Source organism: Pogona vitticeps, chromosome 7, assembly GCF_051106095.1.
Source record: "Pogona vitticeps strain Pit_001003342236 chromosome 7, PviZW2.1, whole genome shotgun sequence".
Taxonomy (NCBI): Eukaryota; Metazoa; Chordata; class Lepidosauria; order Squamata; family Agamidae; genus Pogona; species Pogona vitticeps.
Window position 1 is genome coordinate 23282173 of NC_135789.1, and position 21037 is coordinate 23303209.

General features: G+C 48.4%; 1 protein-coding gene across 1 annotated transcript in view; it reads left to right on the forward strand.

Annotated features, from left to right (window-relative positions):
- The window catches only part of MNT (MAX network transcriptional repressor), a 44901-nt gene extending 23864 nt beyond the window's left edge, over positions 1-21037 (forward strand). The window contains 3 exon segments of the mRNA XM_078379332.1: positions 18943-19135; positions 20047-20146; positions 20148-21037. Coding sequence (XP_078235458.1) covers positions 18943-19135; positions 20047-20146; positions 20148-20817 — 963 coding nt within the window. The 3' untranslated portion in view covers positions 20818-21037.

Genomic DNA, 21037 nt, shown 5'->3' on the forward strand with positions numbered 1-21037 from the left:
AGGATTCGGTGAGTCAGTGGTTTGAAACGGGTGTCCTCCAGTCGCTTAAGCACACTAACCTAAGCCGTAAGGCCCATTTGAATCCGTGGAACGTACGGAAAAGTTGACTCATGAAATTCCCACAGAGAGTTTACTCTAATGCATGTTACAATGCAAAACAGAAGGATTTCAACTGACGTATCCCCTGACTTTGTGACTGGCACCTATCCGTTGCCAAAAGCGCCGTCGTTTCAGCTGCACTGGGGGAAAAAAGGTTCCATCGCGTAGCGTTGGAACGCAGTCAGGGGGCGATTTCATTTTTCAGGGGGGTGGTAAAACAAAAAGGGGCGGTGTGGGGGCACTGGAGCAGAAGGGGGGCGGTAGGGGGGCGCTGGAGCAAGCCAAACCTGTGAAGATGGCTGCAGCCTTTTTACAGTGTGCATGAATATATATTTTCCTCCAATCTTAATTTAGTTTCAGAGTTTTCGTCTTCAAATTTTTAGTTCCTGCATTGCAGTTTGTTTTTATGCCCTTTTTATATTTCTTTTTCCGTCTTAAAATTCACTTGCAACTAAATCATTAAATGTTACTTTTTTGGGGCATTTCATTTTCTTGGAATTGAATTTTGTTTTCAGGGGTCATTGGATTTAAGTGTCTCAAATAAATAAATAAATAAACAAACAAACAAACAAATAAATAAAAAAATAAGATATCAGCGCGGGGAGGGGGCGATGATAACTTCCTCAATGGCTCAAGGGGGCGTTTCTTTCAAAAAGGTTAAGAACCACTGGTTTAGTCGTTAAGTCGTGTCCGACTCTTTGTGACCCCGTGGACCAAAGCACACCAAGCCCTCCTGTCTTCCACTGCCTCCCGGAGTTCGTGTGCAAACTAGAGATGTAAGATTTCCAACAATTTCCATTTTTCCCGTTCCCCCCTGCGGCAAAAAAAAGAAAAAGAAAAATTTTGGAAATTTGACATCTCTAGCGGAGCCCCTTGGAAAGACTTCGCCGTGCGAAGAACAGTCAGCAAAATCTTCCTGGAAAAATATATATATATATTTTTTAAGTTGTGGCAGTGCTTCTAGAAAACTGGGCAGTCAGGCGTGTTGCTAATGTACTACAGGGCTCGGTAAAAGGGGCACAAAGACGTCTGGTGGATGGAGAAGTTGTTTGGGTCCAAGGGTGTGTTTCTGCACCAGAGCATGCCGGATTTGGGGGATACGAAGTCCCATCATCCCCAAGCCATTTTAGATTCTAAAATGTCCTTTTTTTTGGCTGAGAACGTGACACAGTGATTGGCCGTGGTTGAGCCACGGAGAGGAGGCCACAGGGGCAAGAGAGTTCTGATCTGCAGCCGTGGCTGGTTCCCACTGACTGGGTAGGGCATCCTTAAGAGGAAAAGCCTGTTCCTATTCTTGGGGGTGGGCATCTGGCTTTGCCCACGTGGAAACATGGGCTACTGATGTGGTGGTGTTCCCTGGCTGCGTGGATGCTTCTTGTCGATCTCTTAGCAGATGACAAAAAAATGTTTTCTTTGTGATCCTGGAGTGTGGTTGTCGAGGTTTGAGCAGTGGCCTGGGATTTGAGCCACCTGGATGGTAGCCAAGAACTGGATGACCGTATGCCAACCCTGACGTCCCTCTCGTTTCTCTGTCTGTCTCTGTGCCTCGATTACCTTGCAAGGGTGCAAGGCACCTCATGGAGCAGAGGTTAAACTGCAGTCCTGCAGCCAACACTCTGCTCAACACTTCGGGTTCAATCCCAAGTAGCCAGCTCGAGGTTCACTCAGCCTTCCCTCCTTCCAAGGTTGGTAAAATTAGAGTCCCCAGCTTGCTGGGGGTGGAGGCAGTGTGTTGCCTGCATAATGAAATTGTAAACCATCCAGAGAGTGTTATGGGACAGTTATATAAGCAGCACACTGCTTTTTTTGCGCCGGATCGAGGCACATGTATTTTTATGGTCCAAAACTCGGGTGTTTCATTCCAACCCCCCCCCCCCCCCCCCCCCCGGTAGATCAAGCTCTCATTTCCTTTTGCAAATAATGTAAACTTGTTCGAATGATGCCGGTGAACATGCTTTATTGCCATTGCGTATCACTTTGAAAACTTCAGATCCAAACGGCTTATAAACGTGCCTTGTTTCCCAGCTCGGCTGTGGAATGTCTGAACCCTCCGAGCTGTTGGTGGGATAGAGACACATTTTAAAAAAATCAAGTTGCTAGTCCTTGTGACGGTGAAAATGTCATTATAGAAGTCCCTTGGTGAGGCCGAGGACGGGTGGAGGAAAGGCCTGTAAGTGCGTGGTGGTTATTTGGCTTTTCTTGGTTATTTTTTATTGGTATCCTGCCTTCTCCGATCAAAGGTGGCTTGAAAAACTTGTACGAGAGGTAGGATTTTAAGGAAAATCCGTTGTTACAGATTGCCGAGTTTATACATGCGGGAGACAGAGCGACTGAGAGAGAGATGGCTGTAGAATCGTAGAAAAGCAACCCCGTTTGTCTGCGGTCCGTGTGCGTTGCCTTCCTGGAAGCCCCTGGTTGGTGACCATGGAAGAAATAAGAGACTAAGTTAGAATCAGAATTTAGGAAAGTTATTTTCTGTTGGAGTATATCTCCTGAAGTTGGGTGGTACCATCAATAACTCTATCAATAACGTCCAGTCAATGGATTCTTTTCATCCGGTGTCAGTGGGAGGTCTGAGCATCCAAAGTGCAAGGCTGGGGGGGGGGTCATGGGGTGTCCTGCCCCCCCTTTTTTAACACCCTCACTTTTGCAGAGAAGTCACAGCCACCCTGGCTGGGGTGGGGGGGGTAGGAGGTGGGGGTGGCTTTGGTTCTCTGGCTCTCGGCTACCCCCCCCTCTTCCTTTCGGCTTAATTAACAGGCTCCTCCCAGTCTTTGCGGGGGGGGAAGTGCCTCCGAGCGCCAGCCCTCCCCTCCCCGACCCGCTCTTCTGATTCTTCTTCTCTGCCAGCCAAGAACGGGTGGCGGAGTTCAAAGCCGTGTCCTCGGGCGCCCAGCCGACGTAATCCGCATGTACGGTGAGCAGGGATATAATCCCCGCAGCAGGAAAAGCCGTTTTTTTTCCATCCTCGCGCGCCCCCGTGCTCTCCGCTTCTTGGCTGGTTTTTACCACCACCCCTCTCTGTCCTCCGCCCGGCTTCCCTCTTTGGGCATTTGGGTGCTGGGTTTTTCCCTTGTGACCCCCCCCCGAGGGGGTAATCGGTGGCCTTCCGGCGGCGATCCATCTCCGACTCCCGGCGCCTCTGGGCTGTGCTGGCTGGGGACGATGGGTTTTAGAGTCCCTTCGCATCAGGAGAGCCGCCGTGTTGAAATCTCTGTGCCAACCGAATCTGGTAAAAAAAGACGCCAGGAGCCCTTTTTCTCTCCCAGTTTGAAACAAGGGACCAGCCGTATGAACGCCTGCCAGTTATTTACGCTCTGCCCTGATCTTCTACATTTCTTGACTTCAGCACGCCTGGGAGGGGTATAGCCTGCTTTTGCAGGAACTCCAGAAATGCCGCTGGGCACCTGGATTGGCTTCCTGGCCCTCGGAGTCGTTGTTGGGATAGATACATGTAAAAAAATCAAGTGGCTAGTCCTTGTGACGGTAAAAATGTCATTATAGAAGTCCCTTGGTGAGGCTGATGACGGGTGTGATCTATGGCTCCCCGTGGGTGTCTCTCCTCAAAGGTGGGTGTTTGTGACCAAGGATGGTCTCCCAGGATGTAGGAATCTCTCTCTCTCTCTCTCTCTCCACCCTTTGGGAATGACAAGGTCTCGGTGCCTCTCTCTCTCTCTAGCTTTTGGAGTTTGATACCCATCCGTGTGTGAAAAAGGATTAGCACCTTCCGTTCTCGTCCTGACACACGCAATAAGCAAATGGGCAGAAGGGAAGACCGGATTCCGTGCATTCGGCTGGATATGTGTTAGCAGAAGAATTGAACCTCCAGATTCCAGCCCAGTTTATCTTAAAACTCTTAACCTCTAAGGTGGCGGAGAGGCAGAGTGGAGAAAAATGTGGAGAATCGCAGAAATAGGAAGCCTTCCCACTTTTCCCATACCTGCTGCTCTCTTAAAAATCCTAGAAAGTTTTAGAAAAGGCTGTGTTTTCTTCCAAAAAGGGGACATTTTCATGTTTCTTTAATATGCGGTCTCCTGTTACTATATACTGTTTTATCCTTTACGGTGCTGTTTCGGGAAATTTTTTAAAAAGTGGTGTCATTTACATCGGGACTAAATTCAGACCGTCTAAAACCATTCTTCCATTCATTACTGAAACTTTCAATAAGAAGTAGAAATTGTAATCATTATTGATTTATTAATTGATGGGTATAGAAACCCCATTTCCCACCTCCACACACAACATCAGCATCTCATCATCTCATCTGGTGCCCGCACAATCTCTGATTTCGGGCACCCTATAAAGCAGGCCTGTCCTTTTTTTATTTTGATACTGAAGCTCGCCTCCACACCTTTTTGACCAGGGATGAACCCAGGGCTTGGTAGCCATGCCCATTGGCCTCGGCTCACCTCTGTCAGCTTTCCGTGGCATGGAGAAGAACCTGCACCTTGGCCACTTCTTGCCTGCAGGAGGTGGCCAAAAATCAAGGGCAAATGATCAATAAGATGTTAAATGCAGGACATGTTTGGGATGGGGGCATTTTGGAGCTGGAGGTATCCCCCACCCCCTCACCAGGTCCTTCTGTCTCCCTGCCTGGGGGTGGTGGTGGAATCCTGCCTTTTAATCTTCAGTGCCCGTGCGTGCCTGGGTAGGCACGCAAACAAAGCCCGTCCAGCTGCGTGCCCGGCTGGGGGAAAAAAACGGTCCCTACCCTGCTTGCAGAAATAAATGCTCAGTTGTCAAAACCTCTCCCCCCCCAAAAAAAAAATTGCCTGGCTTATTTTTCTCTCCGCCCGCCCCAGCGCTAGTACTCCTTCCCACCCAACCCTGCAAAAATGCAGCTCTGGCAGCCCTCGCGGGGGGCATGCTCGGCGCTTGGCCATGCGCCACCTCTGTGCGCATGGACTTGTTTTCCAAGGTGCCATGTGCGCCAGGGCGTAAGCGTCACCCCCTGGTGCATCAGGCTCAGGATCTGTGGCTGCAGAGGAAATGTGTATGTGTGTGTGTGCGTGCACCAAGGAGGGGGGGTGCATAAAAGGGGAGGGGGGCATGAATAGGGGAATCTCCTCCCCCCCTAATTGCCCTGGCCTCCATGTCTGGTTCTGTGCCCGCCATGGTGGCTTTTCTGCTTTTTCTGTCTCTGCCGCCGTCTCTCCCTCCCTCCCTCCCTCTCTGCCTTGCGCCAGCTCCTCCACGTGTACAGGGAGCACATGGCAAGTTCCAGGCTGGTGACGTCACCCCCGGGGTTTGCCCGCCCAGCCAGCCAGACAAGCTGGAACAAGCGCCACACGAGGTTAGCCGCGCAGCTGCCGGCCTGCCGGAGAGTGTGCCAGGGAAGCCAAGGAGGGGGAGGCAGGCCGCTTGCACACGGCCCTGGCGGCCGGGCAGGATCCGGCCCTGGGGAGCCAGTTCCACTGCTTTATTCATGCTTCTGGCTGGCCGCTGTGCCAGCTTCCCATCGATCTTCTTCCCTCCCCCTTCTCTTTTCCTCCTCTCTTTCACTCCTCCGTATTTATACAGTGGATGCCGGCCTCTTGGCTTGGCTTGGGAAAGGGATTTGAAACCTACAAACAGGAAGGAGAGACGCCGGCTGAGGTTCCCAAGACCAAATCTGGTCTCTTTAAAAAGAGTTGATTTTTGATTTGCGTTTTATTTATTTGAAATATCCACACACACACCCGCGTGCGCCTTTGAAGGACCCAGGGGTCGGCTTGCATCATGAAAAAGACAATATTGAACGTTAAAAACGGCGAGTGTCCCAATGCGAAAAAGGATCCTGGCTCCCTTCCTTTTTGCAAAGCTCCGTGCCTCCTCAAAAGGCGAGGAAAAGCGGCGGTCACTTTGACAGCCGCTTGCCCTTCCTTTTTGCCAAGGCACGGGGCTTAGCAAAAAGGAAGGGATCCCTGCTTTTTCTAATTTGGAGTTAAAAAGGGGGGGGGGTTCGTCTTTATACTTTGGGTCGTCTTATAGACGGAAAAATACGGTAAATAAAATATCCAGATGTTGCAGAATGTGCATTTAATTGCACGGAAGGAATGGTTCATATCATTTATCTCCACCACCACCACCCTACACCCCCGAAAGCAGCAGGGGCAGACTGTGGCTTGATTGGGCTCCTCTCTGTATGCCATCCCATAATAGTGGCTCACTCCTCCCTTTTAGAAATCTCTCTTTGCAACTTGGTACGCGCGTACCCTCTTGAATCTGGGCGGGACTGTTCATGAGCTTCTACGGCTCAGACTGGGCTGCGCTGGCGCCCGCAGTGCCTCGGAAGCACTCTGCACGCACTTGGGCGCACTGTTGTTTACGCCTATCCCGACATAAGCTCATACGTGCTGGGAATCTTTGTGAGCCGTTACAATTTAGGAGAGGGGCTAGTAGTGTTAGTATCATATTTTACAAGACCCTTCTGGCCAACATTATTTCCAGACATGATTTTGGAATTTTGATTTTTAGTTTAATGTGCAGTTGGGTTGCCCCCGTATCCACGGAGGATCGGTTCCAAGCCTCCCCACGGATGCTGGAAAACGTGAATTTTAGTGAACGCTCTTTTAATAGTGAGCGCTATACATAGTGTTCTCTCTGGCTCCCACTAGTTCTGGCAATAACATCATAGAAATATATTTATCTAGTGAACGCTGTGCATAGCACGGTCTCTCATTTCCTCTAGTGGCCAGTTCTAGTAACTTCATTGTTAAAAACAATAGTATATACATATTTGGGGGAATTTTCTTAATTTCAGACTGTGGATAAGTGAATCCGTGGATACCGATCCCGCAGATAAGGGGGTTCCTTCCTGTAATTCATGTATTCACATGTGCAGTTATGCCTATCCGGAGCACCTGGTTCGTTCCAAATCTGAAAGTTTGTAAAGACCGCCAGTGCGGTGTGGTGAGATGGATCAGACCTGAGATTCAAGGATCCGGATTCGAATCCCCACGGAGCCCAGTAAACACAGCTGGGAGAAGAGCGGTGTACACCGCCATAAGGTCAATAGAGGAAAGGTAGTATATACACTTAATAAAGAAATATAAATGTTGTCCGGAAGCACAGATCCGCAAACCCGCTGCTTTCCGTTTAATCCCTGGGGAATGTGTGGTATGGGTTTAGCATGGCTGCTTTGCAAGAGGCCACCTGAGCAGTCTTAGGGAGAGGCAGGGGGCTGCTGCGCCAGGCGCTTGGGACTTCAGCTAGGGCAGGATTGTGCCCACTGCCTCTCACGCCGCCAGATCTTTACCCCAGTCTTCCCCAGCGCCAGTGGCATATGCGGCACCCATCTCTTGTTTATTTCTGCCTGTTAGATTTGGTGGGAGAAATCCCACCTGGTATGTTTAATTTATCCATTTCTTTATTGGTTTGGTTTATTTGTGGCTGTTCTTTAAAAGAAAAGTCTTCTCTAACTCGCATTGAGCTCCTTCGGACGATGTGCCTCTTTTAATTTTAGAGTTTCCCCCCATGTTTCTATCGCTTTTGTGCTCGTGGATTCTTTTCCTTGGTTTTTCCTGACAGCGGCCGAAGCTGTTTTGACAAGGTTTTTTTATTATGATTATTACATTTTGTGACGGGAAGCTGCCCCGGAGAGGCTCACCTTGTCTGGCACCGGAAAGGTGCAATTGTACGCTTACGAAATAAATAGGTCAAAAAAAAAAAAAAAACCCAATCCAAACAACCCAATAATCCAGGGAAACTCTTCCTTCTAGCACCGAAACCTCAACCACACGAACACAGCAGCCTCTTCGAAAAAAATGATACCTTTTTTGGCTCTGTTCCTGTGGATCTGTATTTTAAACTTAAGCTTCTAGCCCTCATGGTTGGAGAGAGAGGGAGGGTTTCAGACGCATGACAGCTCAGTCCTTCCCACCGTTGGGGCGGAGAGCTGGATTTTCCGTGGCCTCTCCTGGCCTCTCCCTTCCCCTTTTCCGAATCTTCCCGGCGGTCTGTGCTCTTCCCCTTTGCAGCTTGGGAGCATCACACAGCAGCTGCTCTCCAGGTAGCGAAAAGCATTTCCTGAAAAACACACGGGCCGGTCGGTCGGTGGCTCCTCCTTCCACAGGGACCATGTGCCTGACCCTCACGTTGTTCACCTGGCCGGCTCTATTCAGAGCGTTCGGTTTAATTGACCTGGATTTCGCCGCACGGCGCAGACGTCTTTCTAGTTGTTGGCAACCTGGATCCGTCGAGGTGGCCGACACCAGATCAGGGGCGGAGGGAGGGGAGGATTTGTGCCTGGCTCCCGAAGAGACGAATAATTGTGGTTTGTTTGTTTTTTTCTGCCACCAATCAGCTTCCGATTTTTGGGCTACCCTAAATACGCTCTCGAAGGCGTGTGAGATTTTTTTAAGGAGTGGTCAGACGAGGTAGCGACAGACGAGGACGCTGGAGGCGCGGGTTTGAATCCTCCCTCAGTCACTGGGGTGGGTTGGGGAAACTGGTAAAACCCTTCCTTAAATATCTCACTCCCTTTGAAAGTCCGGTCAGGGTTGCTTATGAGTCGGTTCTGACTTTGACAGCATTTAAAATAACTTTTGTCAGGGCTTCGTTCCCAGTGAGATACCATGGCGAGGTCGGATTTGAACCCAGGCCTCCTGATCCAGCATGCTGTCTACTACGCCGTAGTACAATTAAAAAGCAGCAAAAGATGAATTAAGTCAATGGTTAGATAAATGAGGGCCTAATAACGGACTTTCGGTGTCTGCTTTCTTTTATTCTTATTTTTATATCGTTATTTTTATATAAAAATAAAAGTCGTAGGCGTTGGCAACTGGAGGGCATCAGATGCAGGAATCGTTCTTTTTGGACTCCCTCCCCAAAGCAGTTTACGATGTGTTTTAAATTGGGGGTCTCTTGGCTGGCTGGGGGGGGGGGTCACACAGTTGCCCGGAGCGAAAAAAAACGTATTGTTCCCTCTTGTTTTTATACAGCTCCCAAGGGTATCCTTTGCTGTATTTCATTTTGCTGAGTTCTGAAACACACACGAACTGAAAGCCAAAGTGAATTAGGAGGGGTTTGTCTTTATTTAGATTTTATTTGTTTATTTAAAATATTTTTTCACCCCACCTTTCTCCTTGAAAAAGGACCCCAGGCGGCTTATAGCCATGGAAGGCAATATTTTAAAGTTGAAATCCATGAGCATGCAATGGCGTTTAACATAGTTCAAAGACAGCGTTTAAAACGATGAATAAAAAGGCATCTTACCTCATTCAACAGGCAGTATTAATGAACAGCAACACGGTCGGCTGTTGGTTTTATGAAGATTTAGTAACTCCCCTCCCCCTATTTTGTTTGTGTGGAACTCATGTTCTGAGTTCAAATCCTGCCATTGCCACCAGTGTTCTGTGTCGGACTAGGAAAAGCGGACGCACCTTCTTGGCATCTTAGGATTGCCCAGAGTACGGACGACTGTGACAGACTAGGACTCAATGGGGCATGAGTTCAAATCCCTGCATGGAAACTCAGTTGGGGAATTAAACGAGTGAAACTACTCCTTAAATATTTCACGGATCCCGGAAACCCTATTATTAAGCAAGCTGGACCAAGGAGGTACTCAGAAGCCATTTCCAGGAAGGGGAGGGGGAAGCTTATTTTTTAATAGGGACTAGGGACTTGGATTCAAAGACCTCCTTTCCAACATTTCCATTTCTGAGTGCTTTATATCCGATCCACCTGGGAAGAATTGCCATCAGACCTTGGATCTGAAGAAAAAAAGACTCCAATGCCAGCATCAGCGTTGTGACGGCTGCATGTTGTTGTTAATGATTCTTACGGCGGTGGTGGGTTGAACTTGGGGGATAGCAAAAAAAAATGCATGCCATCCAAGAGGTGCACTTTGTACGCGCACATGGGCACCCTGTTGTAGAGGGATCCTTGTTTCCCACCCATCACCTGGGCCTGGCACATTTAACAGTGAAAAAAGTAGGTCAAGAGAACCCCAGCCGGCTGCCGGAGAGAGTTTTATTATTTTTTAAATAGGCCTGGAAAGATTTTTTTAAAAATAGGCCTCTATGGAAACCTCATTCTGGAACCCAAACGAGGGGGGAGGGCGTTCCTAAGGAAGGGGGTGGGTGGGATTTTCGCTGGTCATTCGCCAGGCACGAACTTTTGGGAACAGCTCGTGCGATTCGTTGCATCTCAAGGCTCCCACGTGGCCGGGTGGATTTGAGCACGTCTTTCCGAAATCCGTCTCCGTTTCTGGATTTCAGCCGTTTGAGAAGTTCCCTTCCCCCCCCTCCCAAAAAAAAGGCATACGGATAGAGCAGTTCTCGGTCTCCGCTTCTCACGCTTTCCAAAGCACTTGATTGCTGTTATTTATTTATTTTTCTCTATTTTATTTAAAACACCTATTTTTAGAGGAAGGGTTTTGTTAAAAGTAATTTTTGCTCCTTTTTTTTTTACAGAAATAGAATTAATCAGGTCGCCAGATCAAGCGCTCCTTGTCCTTATTTTCAGGCAATCGCGACCTGCTAATTCATAAACAGCGGATGATTTTTTCCCCCCCTCTGTGTCAGCTTGTTTGGAAATTGTCAGGAACTAGAAGGGAACTCGCCGTTTTATCATTATGTGCAGAGAGAAACAGAACAAGGCTTGTGGCCCTAATGGAAAAAAATTAACACACCATTTTCCAATTATTTAAACCAAACACATTTCTGAGATGGCTTTTTCAGCACATGGTTTCCTTTTATTATATTTTTTTTAGTGTTCCTAAGGAGGGGCAGGATCCGTTCTCCATTATCCCGGAGTGCAGGACATGCAACAATGGGCTCAAGTTAAAGGAAGCCAGATTTCCGCTGAATATCAGGAAAAACTTCATAACTGTTAGAGCAGTACGATGATGGAATCACTTTTCCTTGGGAGTTAGTGTGTGCCCCAACGCTGGAGGCGTTTAAGAGGAAATAGACAGGTTTTGAATTGGGTAATATATATTTCTAATGAAAGACCTGTGCTATTATTTTGTTTCCATGTTCCTTCAATAAAGATTTTTTTTTTTAAGTAACTTTATGCTGGCCCGTTGCAGGGAAAATGACCAGGAAACTTGCCGTAGCGGCTGCATTTTATGCAAATTATGTAGAAGGATTTACATATCTAGATAAGAACATAAATGAGTGGTACCTAGATGCATATATGGGTATATAATAATGATGATGATTCTAAATTGTAAGTATAATTTATTGTCTATCCTGCTCGTCCACCCATGTCAGCTAGCAAACGTTATCCTAATCTGATTAAAAACAAATTAGATGCTGGCTGATATTTTATTTCTAGCCTTTTAAAAGATATAAAAATTTATTTTATCAGTCCATTCAAAATAGCGTAACAGAACAGTGCCTATTATATTACAATAATAATAAAGTTCTTATTCATAAACTGTTATGCATACTGTTTACATTATCTCTAGCTTTTCACAGCTTCCGTGGCTCATTGTTGCATTTTTATCTCTAGCGGATGCCACTTAAAATATTTTATTTCTAGTCCTCATGAAGGATTGAACTTTCTGTGCTGAGTTAGTCAACACTTTTTAAAATCTTGTTGAGTCTACAGGTCTACTCTAGCTGGATGAGCAATAAAATACTGGCCGATAAAACCAAGAAAATCCTTGCATAATTAAAATTGTTCAAATAATCGCTGTAATCCAACCGTATATTATTTTTTAAAAAAAGAAATGTCATGTTTTCATACCTCCTTGTATATGCTCTGTAGAAATATTTTACAGTAGCCAAACCCTGTTTAGAAGTTGTAACACTCACCAACACCCCCCCAGTCAATTTAGATAACTTGTTTGGTGGGAAGACCTGAGTTCAAATCCACACTTGGCCGTAAAACTCACTGAGGGACCTTGGGCCTGTTGTTCTTTTCAACCTCCCCCCCCCAATAGGGTTGTTGTGAGGATCAAAGGATGAGGCAGGGGACCCATGGATGTTGCTGGGATTAAGGGAGAATATAATAAATGATTATTTGAGCAAGGCCTGTAGAATGATGTCCCCCCCCCCCCCGAATTTCTGGAACTCCCTTTGGTCAGCATTTCAGAATAATTTACTTTTTTTTAGTGCCTCTCTTTTTTTGCATTTTACAACCCCTTTTTCAAAATAAAACATTTTGGTAAGCTTTTTTGGTCATCTGATTTACCCGCCATCTCACGAATATTGTATTTTGATGCATAGCCTCGGGGTTAAACCGCAGGACTGCAGTCAAAACTCCGCTCTAGACCTGAGTCCAGTCCCCAGCAACCGTTCAAGGTTCAGTCCGCCTGCCATCCTTCTGAGGCTGGTAAATTGAGTTCCGGGTTCATGTAGCCTGCATAGTTCAATTGGAAACACACACACACAAGATAGATTTAAGTGTTACGGGGTGGGATATAAGCAGCAGATTTTGCTTTGCTTCCACTCAGTGGCTTGGAGCCCCTGGCTGAGGCACCTGGTGCCCAACGTTTGCATCCCATGTGTGCCTCCCGAGTGAAGGGGTCTGGTGAGACCATCTAGACAGATTGTGCGTGGCTGATGGCATCCCATAATCCCTGCCCCCCGGTATGGTCTTGGACAACCTGCTAGATAAATCAGTGGTTTAGGGCATTTGGCCACAGAGGTTGGGAATTCGAATCCCCACTGCACCTCCTTGATGGGGGGGCCTGGACTCCATGATCCACAGGACTGCAGTTCTAAGATGATGATGATGATGATGATGATGCACGGGAATCCCAGAGCGCCACCAGAGGGAGGGACTGGGAAGTGACACCTGAAGACTTTATACCTTTAAAAAAGACATTGGAAGGGTTGATTTCTCATGGCAGGCTGGACTTCACATGTATCATCCTTATGAATGGCTATTTGTGTTGCTCTGCTTGGTTTATAAGCCGTGAAAACCCATAATAATTAAACATTTTCTTCTCTTGACGGATCTCCTCCCCCCCCCTTTCTTCCTTTCTCATTCATGCAACTCAGGCGATCCTGAAGGGATTTCATCCAACCAACCCTCCATATCTCAAATATTCCGGAGTCGGTGGCAACCTTTGCACTCTCCTCGCGCCGCGCTGCCCGGTCTGAAAGAGCCCGGGTTTTGCACGAAAGCGTTGCCATAGCAACCCTAGCTTTCATTCCCTTGGAAACCCCAGCAGAGTGTTTTCCCCCCTCCACCCAAAGCGTGCAGAATACAAAAATGCAAGGCTTGCTTCCGCCGTGCGGGTCTTGATCCGGCCCTGCGCATGGGGAGGGGGGGAAGGCAGGGGTGGCAATGCACCGGGGGGGGGGCTTTCTGGATTTCTTGCTTCCGGGGATCCATTCAGAGAGAGATTGGCCAGAATCGTGATGGGTGCTTGCACCCCACATACGTGCGAGCGATGTAAACCGTGGCGGTTTTGCCACCAAAGGTGACGACGCCATTGCATTTTACGCAGGTGTCAGTGAATCCCGAGGATCCCGGCCCACAAGTCGGCGTCTCCCCTCCCTTTCCATCTGCCGTGTTTTGTTTCCCGAACAGTGCAAAATTGCGACGGTAGTCCTTCAGGTCGGCTGCAGCTCTGAGGTCATCGGAGCAAAAATAGCATTCCCCCCCCCCCCAAAAAAAAAGCTAGGTATGAAATGCGGTTTAGGGGTGTGGCTCCCGCACCACGAGCTTGTTAGGTGTGTGGTTGCCATAGCAGCCTGTCCTTCCAGGAAGCCTGCCTCACGGGTTGTGTGTGCGTGTGTGCGCACTTATTTAATTTTTTTAAAAAATGCTGCATCCTTCCTCAGGGAGAGATTTTCCTCCTTCAGAGACTGGCAGACGCTGAGGGTGTGCATATTTATGCTCTTGGACTACAACGCCCAGAATCCCCTAAGCGGCCGAGAGATCGGCACACCTCAAGCAGATGGGTTTGAGTGTGAGCAACCAGTCAATTCCATAGACGCGCAACAGCATGTCCTATTTTGCCCCCCCCCGAACATCGCCCTCCTTTTTGACCTTTGACCTCCATCTGGGGGCTCATGGGAGTTGGAGGCCGAAACATCTGGAAGGGCACACATTGCTCACCCCTCACTTGCCTTACTCAACCCCTGACCAGGTCTTCCAAAATCAATATCCATCCATCCATCCACCCACCCACCCATCTCTCTCTCTCTTTCTCTCTCTCTCTCTCTCTCTCTCTCTCTCTCTCTCTCTCTCTCTCTCTCTCTCTATCTATCTATCTATCTATCCTTCCTTTGTTCTTTCTTCCTTCCTTTCCGTCCTCTTTTCTTTTTTCTTTCTTTCTTTACATCTTTCTTTACATCTTTCTTTCCTTCTTCCTTCCTTCCTTCCTTCCTTCTTTCTTTCTTTCCTTCTTTCTTTCTTCCTTCCTTCTTTTCCTTCGTTCTTTCTTTCCTTCGTTCTTTCTTTCTTTCTTTCTTTCTTTCTTTCTTTCTTTCTTTCTTTCCTTCTTTCTTCCTTCCTTCCTTCTTTTCCTTCGTTCTTTCTTTCCTTCCTTCTTCCCTCCCTCCTTCCTTCCTTCCTTCCTTCCTTCCTTCCTTCCTTCCTCCCCCCCCTCCCTCCCTCCCTCCCTTCCATCCTTTCTTTCTTTCCTTCCTTCCTTCTTTCTTTCTTTCCTTATTTCTATCTTTCTTCCTTTCTTTATTTCCTTCCATCTTTCTTCCTATCTGTCTATCTATCTATCTGTCTGTCTGTCTGTCCGTCCGTCCGTCTGTCTGTCAACTAACTAACTTGTATGCCACACCGATTCGTCATAAGTCCCAGAATACCTTTTTAAAGTTAAGAGTATCATTAATGTTTACTTCCTTTTAATTATACAACTGTATTTTAAATGAGCCCACAACATCAGCAACCTTTTTTAGGGGGAAAGAAAGATGCTCTAATTAAAGTTTTCCCCTTTCTGAGGCTGCTTGCGATGGGGCCCATCATGAGTATGTTTGGGGGGTGGTGGAGACGGACTTGTATCCCTTTCTTGTTTCACGTATTTGCCTTTTATTTTCTCTTTTGAAGTGTTTGTTCTCTCTTCCCGGGCAGCTGGGTGGGGGGAGAAGAAGGAAACCTTTTTCCTATGATGCGATGCGGTAATTCTGGATTCTTTGTGCGTAGCTCAACAGGGTTTCAGCCTGGAAGAATATATCCACAATGCTTCTACGTACCATGATCTTCTTCCCATTTTTATTTTATTTTATCTGTTGTAATATATGAAGGCATGCATAAAGATGATTTCAGATGCATGTCAGAGGAACAGATCTTTACGCCCCCTCCCACGACCCATCCCAGGTCATTAGCAGTGCTGCCCCAAAGGTGAAAAAGTAGGGGTGCAGGAACCCCAGTTTCTACAATACTTCCTGGATATTTTTTCCTGTTTGCAGTGGGATGGAATAGATTCCATTTTACCACAGAGCCATCATGCCTTGTCCATGTATAGGAGATGAAAATAACATTTACCCTTTTTTTAAAAAAAATCTTACTCTAAGGGGAAGGACTACAGCTAATTAATTTTATTTTTTTGCACCCATGAGGACTAGCTCCTTTTTTCCCCAGAAACAAATGGTGGTTCTCAGCCAGGCAGTTGTTTGCTGATAGGACAAATTCAGTAGTGTCGCTTGTGCTTTTCTCCTTGCATTGCATAAAAACCACACGTCCCTCCCCACCCCGTCCCATATGTAATATCTGGGGGTGAAATAAGCCAACGTCATTATGTGTCACCCATTGAGTACAGACTGCTGGTGGAGCGTGGCAGCTGAGCTGCTACCGTTTGAATGTGATTTAGGCTTTGACCTGTCTAAGTGACCTTAAGGACCCCCCCAGATTCACGCAGTCTTGCCCCCACCCCTGTTAACTATATGGGCATGAAATAATGGGTTACTTTTTAAAAAATTTTCAATGATTTGGACTCAACTTGTGACTCAGGACACACCCACTCCACCCTTTTTTTCCGGGGGGGGAGCTTGTGTTTAATGGGGATTTGGTCTTGGGGTTTAGAACTCGGTACCAAAGACTTGGTCTTGAGACTTGGCAACACACACACACACACACACACAGTGGTGCCCCGCATAGCGAGCGCCCCGTTTAACGACAAATCCGCATAGCGATGTGGATTTTGCAATCGCAAAAGCAATCGCATTGCGATGGTTTTAATGGCTAAAAATTGCATTGCGATGATCGGTAAGCATTTCGCTTACCAATTTTCACATTGCGATGTTTAGAAAACAGCTGATTGGCGGTTCCAAAAGGGCTTCCTGGAAAAAAACTGGCCACCCGCAGCATTTAGGCGACCTTTCCTCACTTACTGGGCAGCGAAAATGGCGGCCGGATGGAGGATTTCCGCATAGCGGTGAGTTTTTCCCCATAGGAACGTATTAAATGGCGTTTAATGCATTCCTATGGGGTTTTTCATTCTGGATAGCGATGATATAGTGATATTCTATATGTGGTGCAGTGGCTAGAGTGACAGACAAGGACTCTGGAGACCAGGGTTCAAATCTCCACTCAGCCCTGGAAACTCACTGGGGGCGTGGAAATGGAAATGGTAAAAAAAACAACCCTTTAAATATCTCCTGTACAGTACTTAAAAAACTCTTTTAGGGTCCCTATAAGTTGGTTCTGACTTGATGGCACAGAACAGAAGCCACTTACAGGTGGTTTTAGGAGGGGGATTGTCTTTGGAAGAGACAGTCACGTGATCATCCTCCCCGGAATAACATTCGCACTGCAGACTGTTATTACTGGCCTTGAAATTTGCAGAATTTGTGGACGTCTGGCAGGGATTCTCCCCATTGGACTTGTGGGGGATGCCATCTGTGAAACTGCTGGAGAGGTCAGGGAGGGAGATCTCCGGCTGCGGAGACAAAGGTTGGCAGTTCGAATCCCCCCCCCACGGGGCCTCCTTGAGAGGGGCTGGACTGGATGACCCCACAGGGTCCCTTTCCAGCTCTGCCGTTCTAAAGATTGTTATTAGTAAGGTTATAAAGGAGTGATTTAGCTTGAATTTTCTGTGGCACACTCAGCCGCTCGACCAGCAAGGCCGGGGATCCTCAAGTTGCAGCCGGATGCTGGTGCGGACGCGACGCCCTTTGCAGGTGGGACAACGCGACAGGATTTGTGTGAATCGTGCGACTCAGGAGGCGCTGTGACTCCTCCTTTCTGTAGTCCGGAGAAGTCACGTCTGCGTGCTTGGCGTGTCGTCGCAGCCACACACACCCCGCTCAGATAAACACAGCCACTCCTGCTCCCCAGGCTTTGCTTCGACCCACCGAACCCATTGCTAATTTTTTTTAAGGAATTCCATGTTTAGCTGTTAATGGTTTTGGATTTTGCCGTGGGGTGTGTGTGACTAGATCATCCTGACTGTTGATTCAGGGTCTGGAAGAAGAGGGAATTTAGGCTCCCAGAATTTGCCTACCTTTGCTTGAAGGGCGGAGGGCCGGAGTTTTGCTCTGAATGCCAAGAGACTTGAATTCGAATCCCGGCTATTCCTGATGGAGCCGAGAAAAACCCTTGCCCCATTTTTCCGGCCGGGAAAAAACAACAACACTTGCCAGTCTGAATATCTGTGTGTCCAAGCACCAGCGGTGTGATTCTCTGGAAGGCACCTTGGCTCCGGCATCAATACTCTGCTTAAGCTCAGAGGAAATCGGTGTGACTCCCTCCGAACAGACTCGAGTGCTTTTCTCTGATTTTTTCCCCCACCGGTGGCCTGTCTTGTTTTTTTAAAATGAACACAGAAACACAGGCTGGCTGCTCATTTTAAGGTTTAAAGGCGTGCCTTTTCATGCAAAGTCCTATGGGGTTGTTTTGGGTGTTGTTGTTGTTGTGTGTGCGTGTGTGTTTTGTGTTTTGCTTTTGTTTTTTTGCTAAGGCTCCTGCGCCAGACAAATCAAGCGCTTAAGGAATCCACCATGGCAGCTGTGGGTTGATCTTTCAACACCGTGTCCCCCTGGGGGTGTGTGTGACCCTTTTTTCGTCTGGAATGAGAGAATTCGGGAGCATGGGTAAAATCCAGAGCCCTGAGACCCATTGCTTTTTTCACAAGCCTGTTGGGAAGTCTGTTTTGTTTCCCTTTTTTCCACGAAACCGCACACCGTGTGGTGTGGAGACAATGTTCTGAGCTTGCCCCCCCCTTCATTTACCAAAATTGAACCCCCAAAACATGTTTGGTACAGGAATAACAGCCCCGTCTTCCAAAGACGACGGCTGTGGTTTAAACTGTCAACTGCACAAAAATCTGTCACTTTGCGCAAAAATCACAGGTGTGGCCCAATTAATTTTCACAGATCCGATAAATCGTCTTTTATCTGTTCTATTGTCAATTGGATGATACTCTGATCATCTTGCAAAGTCAAAGCGGTGGCTTCCTTTATAGAGTCAGTCCATCTTATATCCCGTCGTCCTCTTTTCCTGCTGCCTTCAGCTTTTCCCAGCATTATTGTTGTTTTTTCTGGTGTGGCTGGGAGGGAGGCTGCGTTGGAAGGCCACAGTGGGCAGAAAAGCAGTGAAATAAATATTTTTAATACATCTGAAGGAGAAGTCCAGTCTTCCAAATCTCCTGCCCAATAAAACTTAGATGAATAAGGTGCACTAGGCTCTTGACTGTTTTTTTGCTTCCACAATATTGCTTACCGTAGAAACTCGAGAAATTGCTGTACGACCATGGGCTCATTATCTACTGATTCACTTATCTGCTGCCTGAAAATGCAAAATGAATCTTCCCAGAAATGCAACTTACATATATTTCCAGTGTGTATTTACCAGAACTGGCCACTAGAGGGAACCAGATACCAATCAATGTATAGGGTTTTTCTACTTCCACATTTTCCAGCATCCATGTATGCCGCATGGACCCGATCCCCCGTGGATAGTGGAGTTCTGCTGTGTGTCAGTATTCTTTTTCTTGGGCTCTCGTTGCAGACCTTAAAACGCAAAGAGAAGGAGTATGAGCATGAGATGGAGCGCCTGGCGCGAGAAAAAATTGCCACTCAGCAGCGGCTGGCGGATCTGAAGAATGAGCTCAGCCAGTGGATGGACGTCTTGGAGATTGACCGGATCATCCGGCAGACGGTCCAGCCGGAAGATGATCAAGCGTCTACCTCCACAGCATCAGGTACCGCAGAAACATCCTTGGGCTGCCCCCCATGGGTTGAGAGGAGCTGACTCTGACAGACCCCCCCCCTCCAATTGGCTAATCCCAGAAAAGCTGGCGGGCACTCAGAAGGGGTGGCTCACGTGGGCACACCTGGTGGCCAGCTTTTCCTCCCCACGCCTTTCCCCTGGCCGTGGCCAAGCTATAAATATCCAAAAATGGCTCAAATCCCTTTTTCAATGTTTTTAAAAATCGAAAACTGGAAATGAGAAGCGACTTCCAGTTTTTTCTCTTTTGCCTTTTTTTTTTTTTTTTAAAGATTTTGAGATTCAGAAGAGTAACTTTTTGAGTCAACCCCCCCCCCAAAAAAAGCCAGTTCTGGAGGCTTTCATGCTTTTTGAAAAAGTTTTTGATTCTTTTTTTGATGAATGGCTTTTATATATTTTTTTTTATTGCTTGGCTTGGGGTGTTGTTGTTCTTTTTTTCCCCGACTGCCTTTATCCGCTTCTTTCCAGCTTACCTCCCTTCTCTAGGAAGGAGTGGCCTCAAGAAAGGTCAGCCGGTCAGCTGGTCTTGTAAAAACAAGCCTGCGGCTTTCCTCGAGGGAGTCGGTCCATCTCGGATTTGGTCTTCCTCTTTTCCTGCAGCCTTCCCCCTTTTTTCCCCAGCCTGATGGGTCTTTTTTTTCCAAGGAAGCGCCTGTTCTCGTGACGTGCCCTGCTCCATCTCCCCCCCCCCCACTTTTCTTTCCGTAGAGAGTTCAGGCTTGATTTCCTCTAGGGCCCACGTGTTCCTCTGTCTTCCTAGCCATCCGTACATTTCCTCCTCCCGCATGTTTGGAAGGAACCTTCTCTTTTCCCCCCAGCTTCTTTCCGCCGGCCCCCTTTCGCGCCCGCTCACCCGCTTTCGTTTCTTCTTTCCTCCCACGGCAGAAGGCGAGGACAACATGGACGAAGAGATGGAGGACGACCCGCCGGTCCACTCGCTGCCAAAGCTGGCTCACCGACAGCCCCCGGAGCTCCTGAAAGCGGTCCCCTCCTCCCATTGCTGCCGCTGCCGCCGCCGTGCAACCCCACCACCACCACCACCACCACCACCATCATCCCCCGCCGCCGGTTTTGCCTCTGGGGCAGAAGCACGCCTCCCTGCACCACGGCCAGCCCGCCACCCTCCAGCCCCAGGCGCTGGTGCCGGCACAGACTCACCTCGTGGCGGCCTCCACCGTGCAATCGACGGTCATCGCCCACACGGCCACCACCCACGCCTCCGTCATCCAGACTGTCAACCACGTCCTGCACGGGGCCGCCACGGCCGCCGCCACGGCCGCCCCCCAGGCCAAACACATCGCCCACATTGCCCCGTCCACCTCCAGCCCGGTCCAGCTGACTCCCGCGGGGCAACCCATCGGCCACATCACCGTGCACCCGGCCGCCCTCAACCACGTGGCCCAGCTGGGCCAGCATCTCCCCCTCTACCCGCAGCCCGTGGCCGTGAGCCAGCCGGCGGTGAGCCACATCGCCCACACCCTGTCGCACCAGCAGGTCAACGGCACCGCCGGCCTCGGGCAGCCGGCGGTCATGGCCAAGCCGCCCGTCGGGACACAAGTGGTTCACCACCCGCAGCTGGTGGGCCAGACAGTCTTGAACCCGGTGACGATGGTCACCATGCCTTCATTCCCGGTGAGCACCTTAAAGCTGGCTTAGGAGGGGGCCCGAGGCGCCCAAAGGCTCCCACGCCATACATTCCAGCCTGGGTCTCCGCGTCGAGCGCGAGACGGCCTCGAGCCTTCCGAACGAGACGTTCGAAGGCGTTGAAAGAGCGAGCGAGCGAGCGAGGAGGAGGATCCTGCCGAGGACACCGCGCAGGAGGTTGCGGGGGACACGCCAAAAAAAAAAAAAAAAAGAAACGAAATTAAATTAAAAA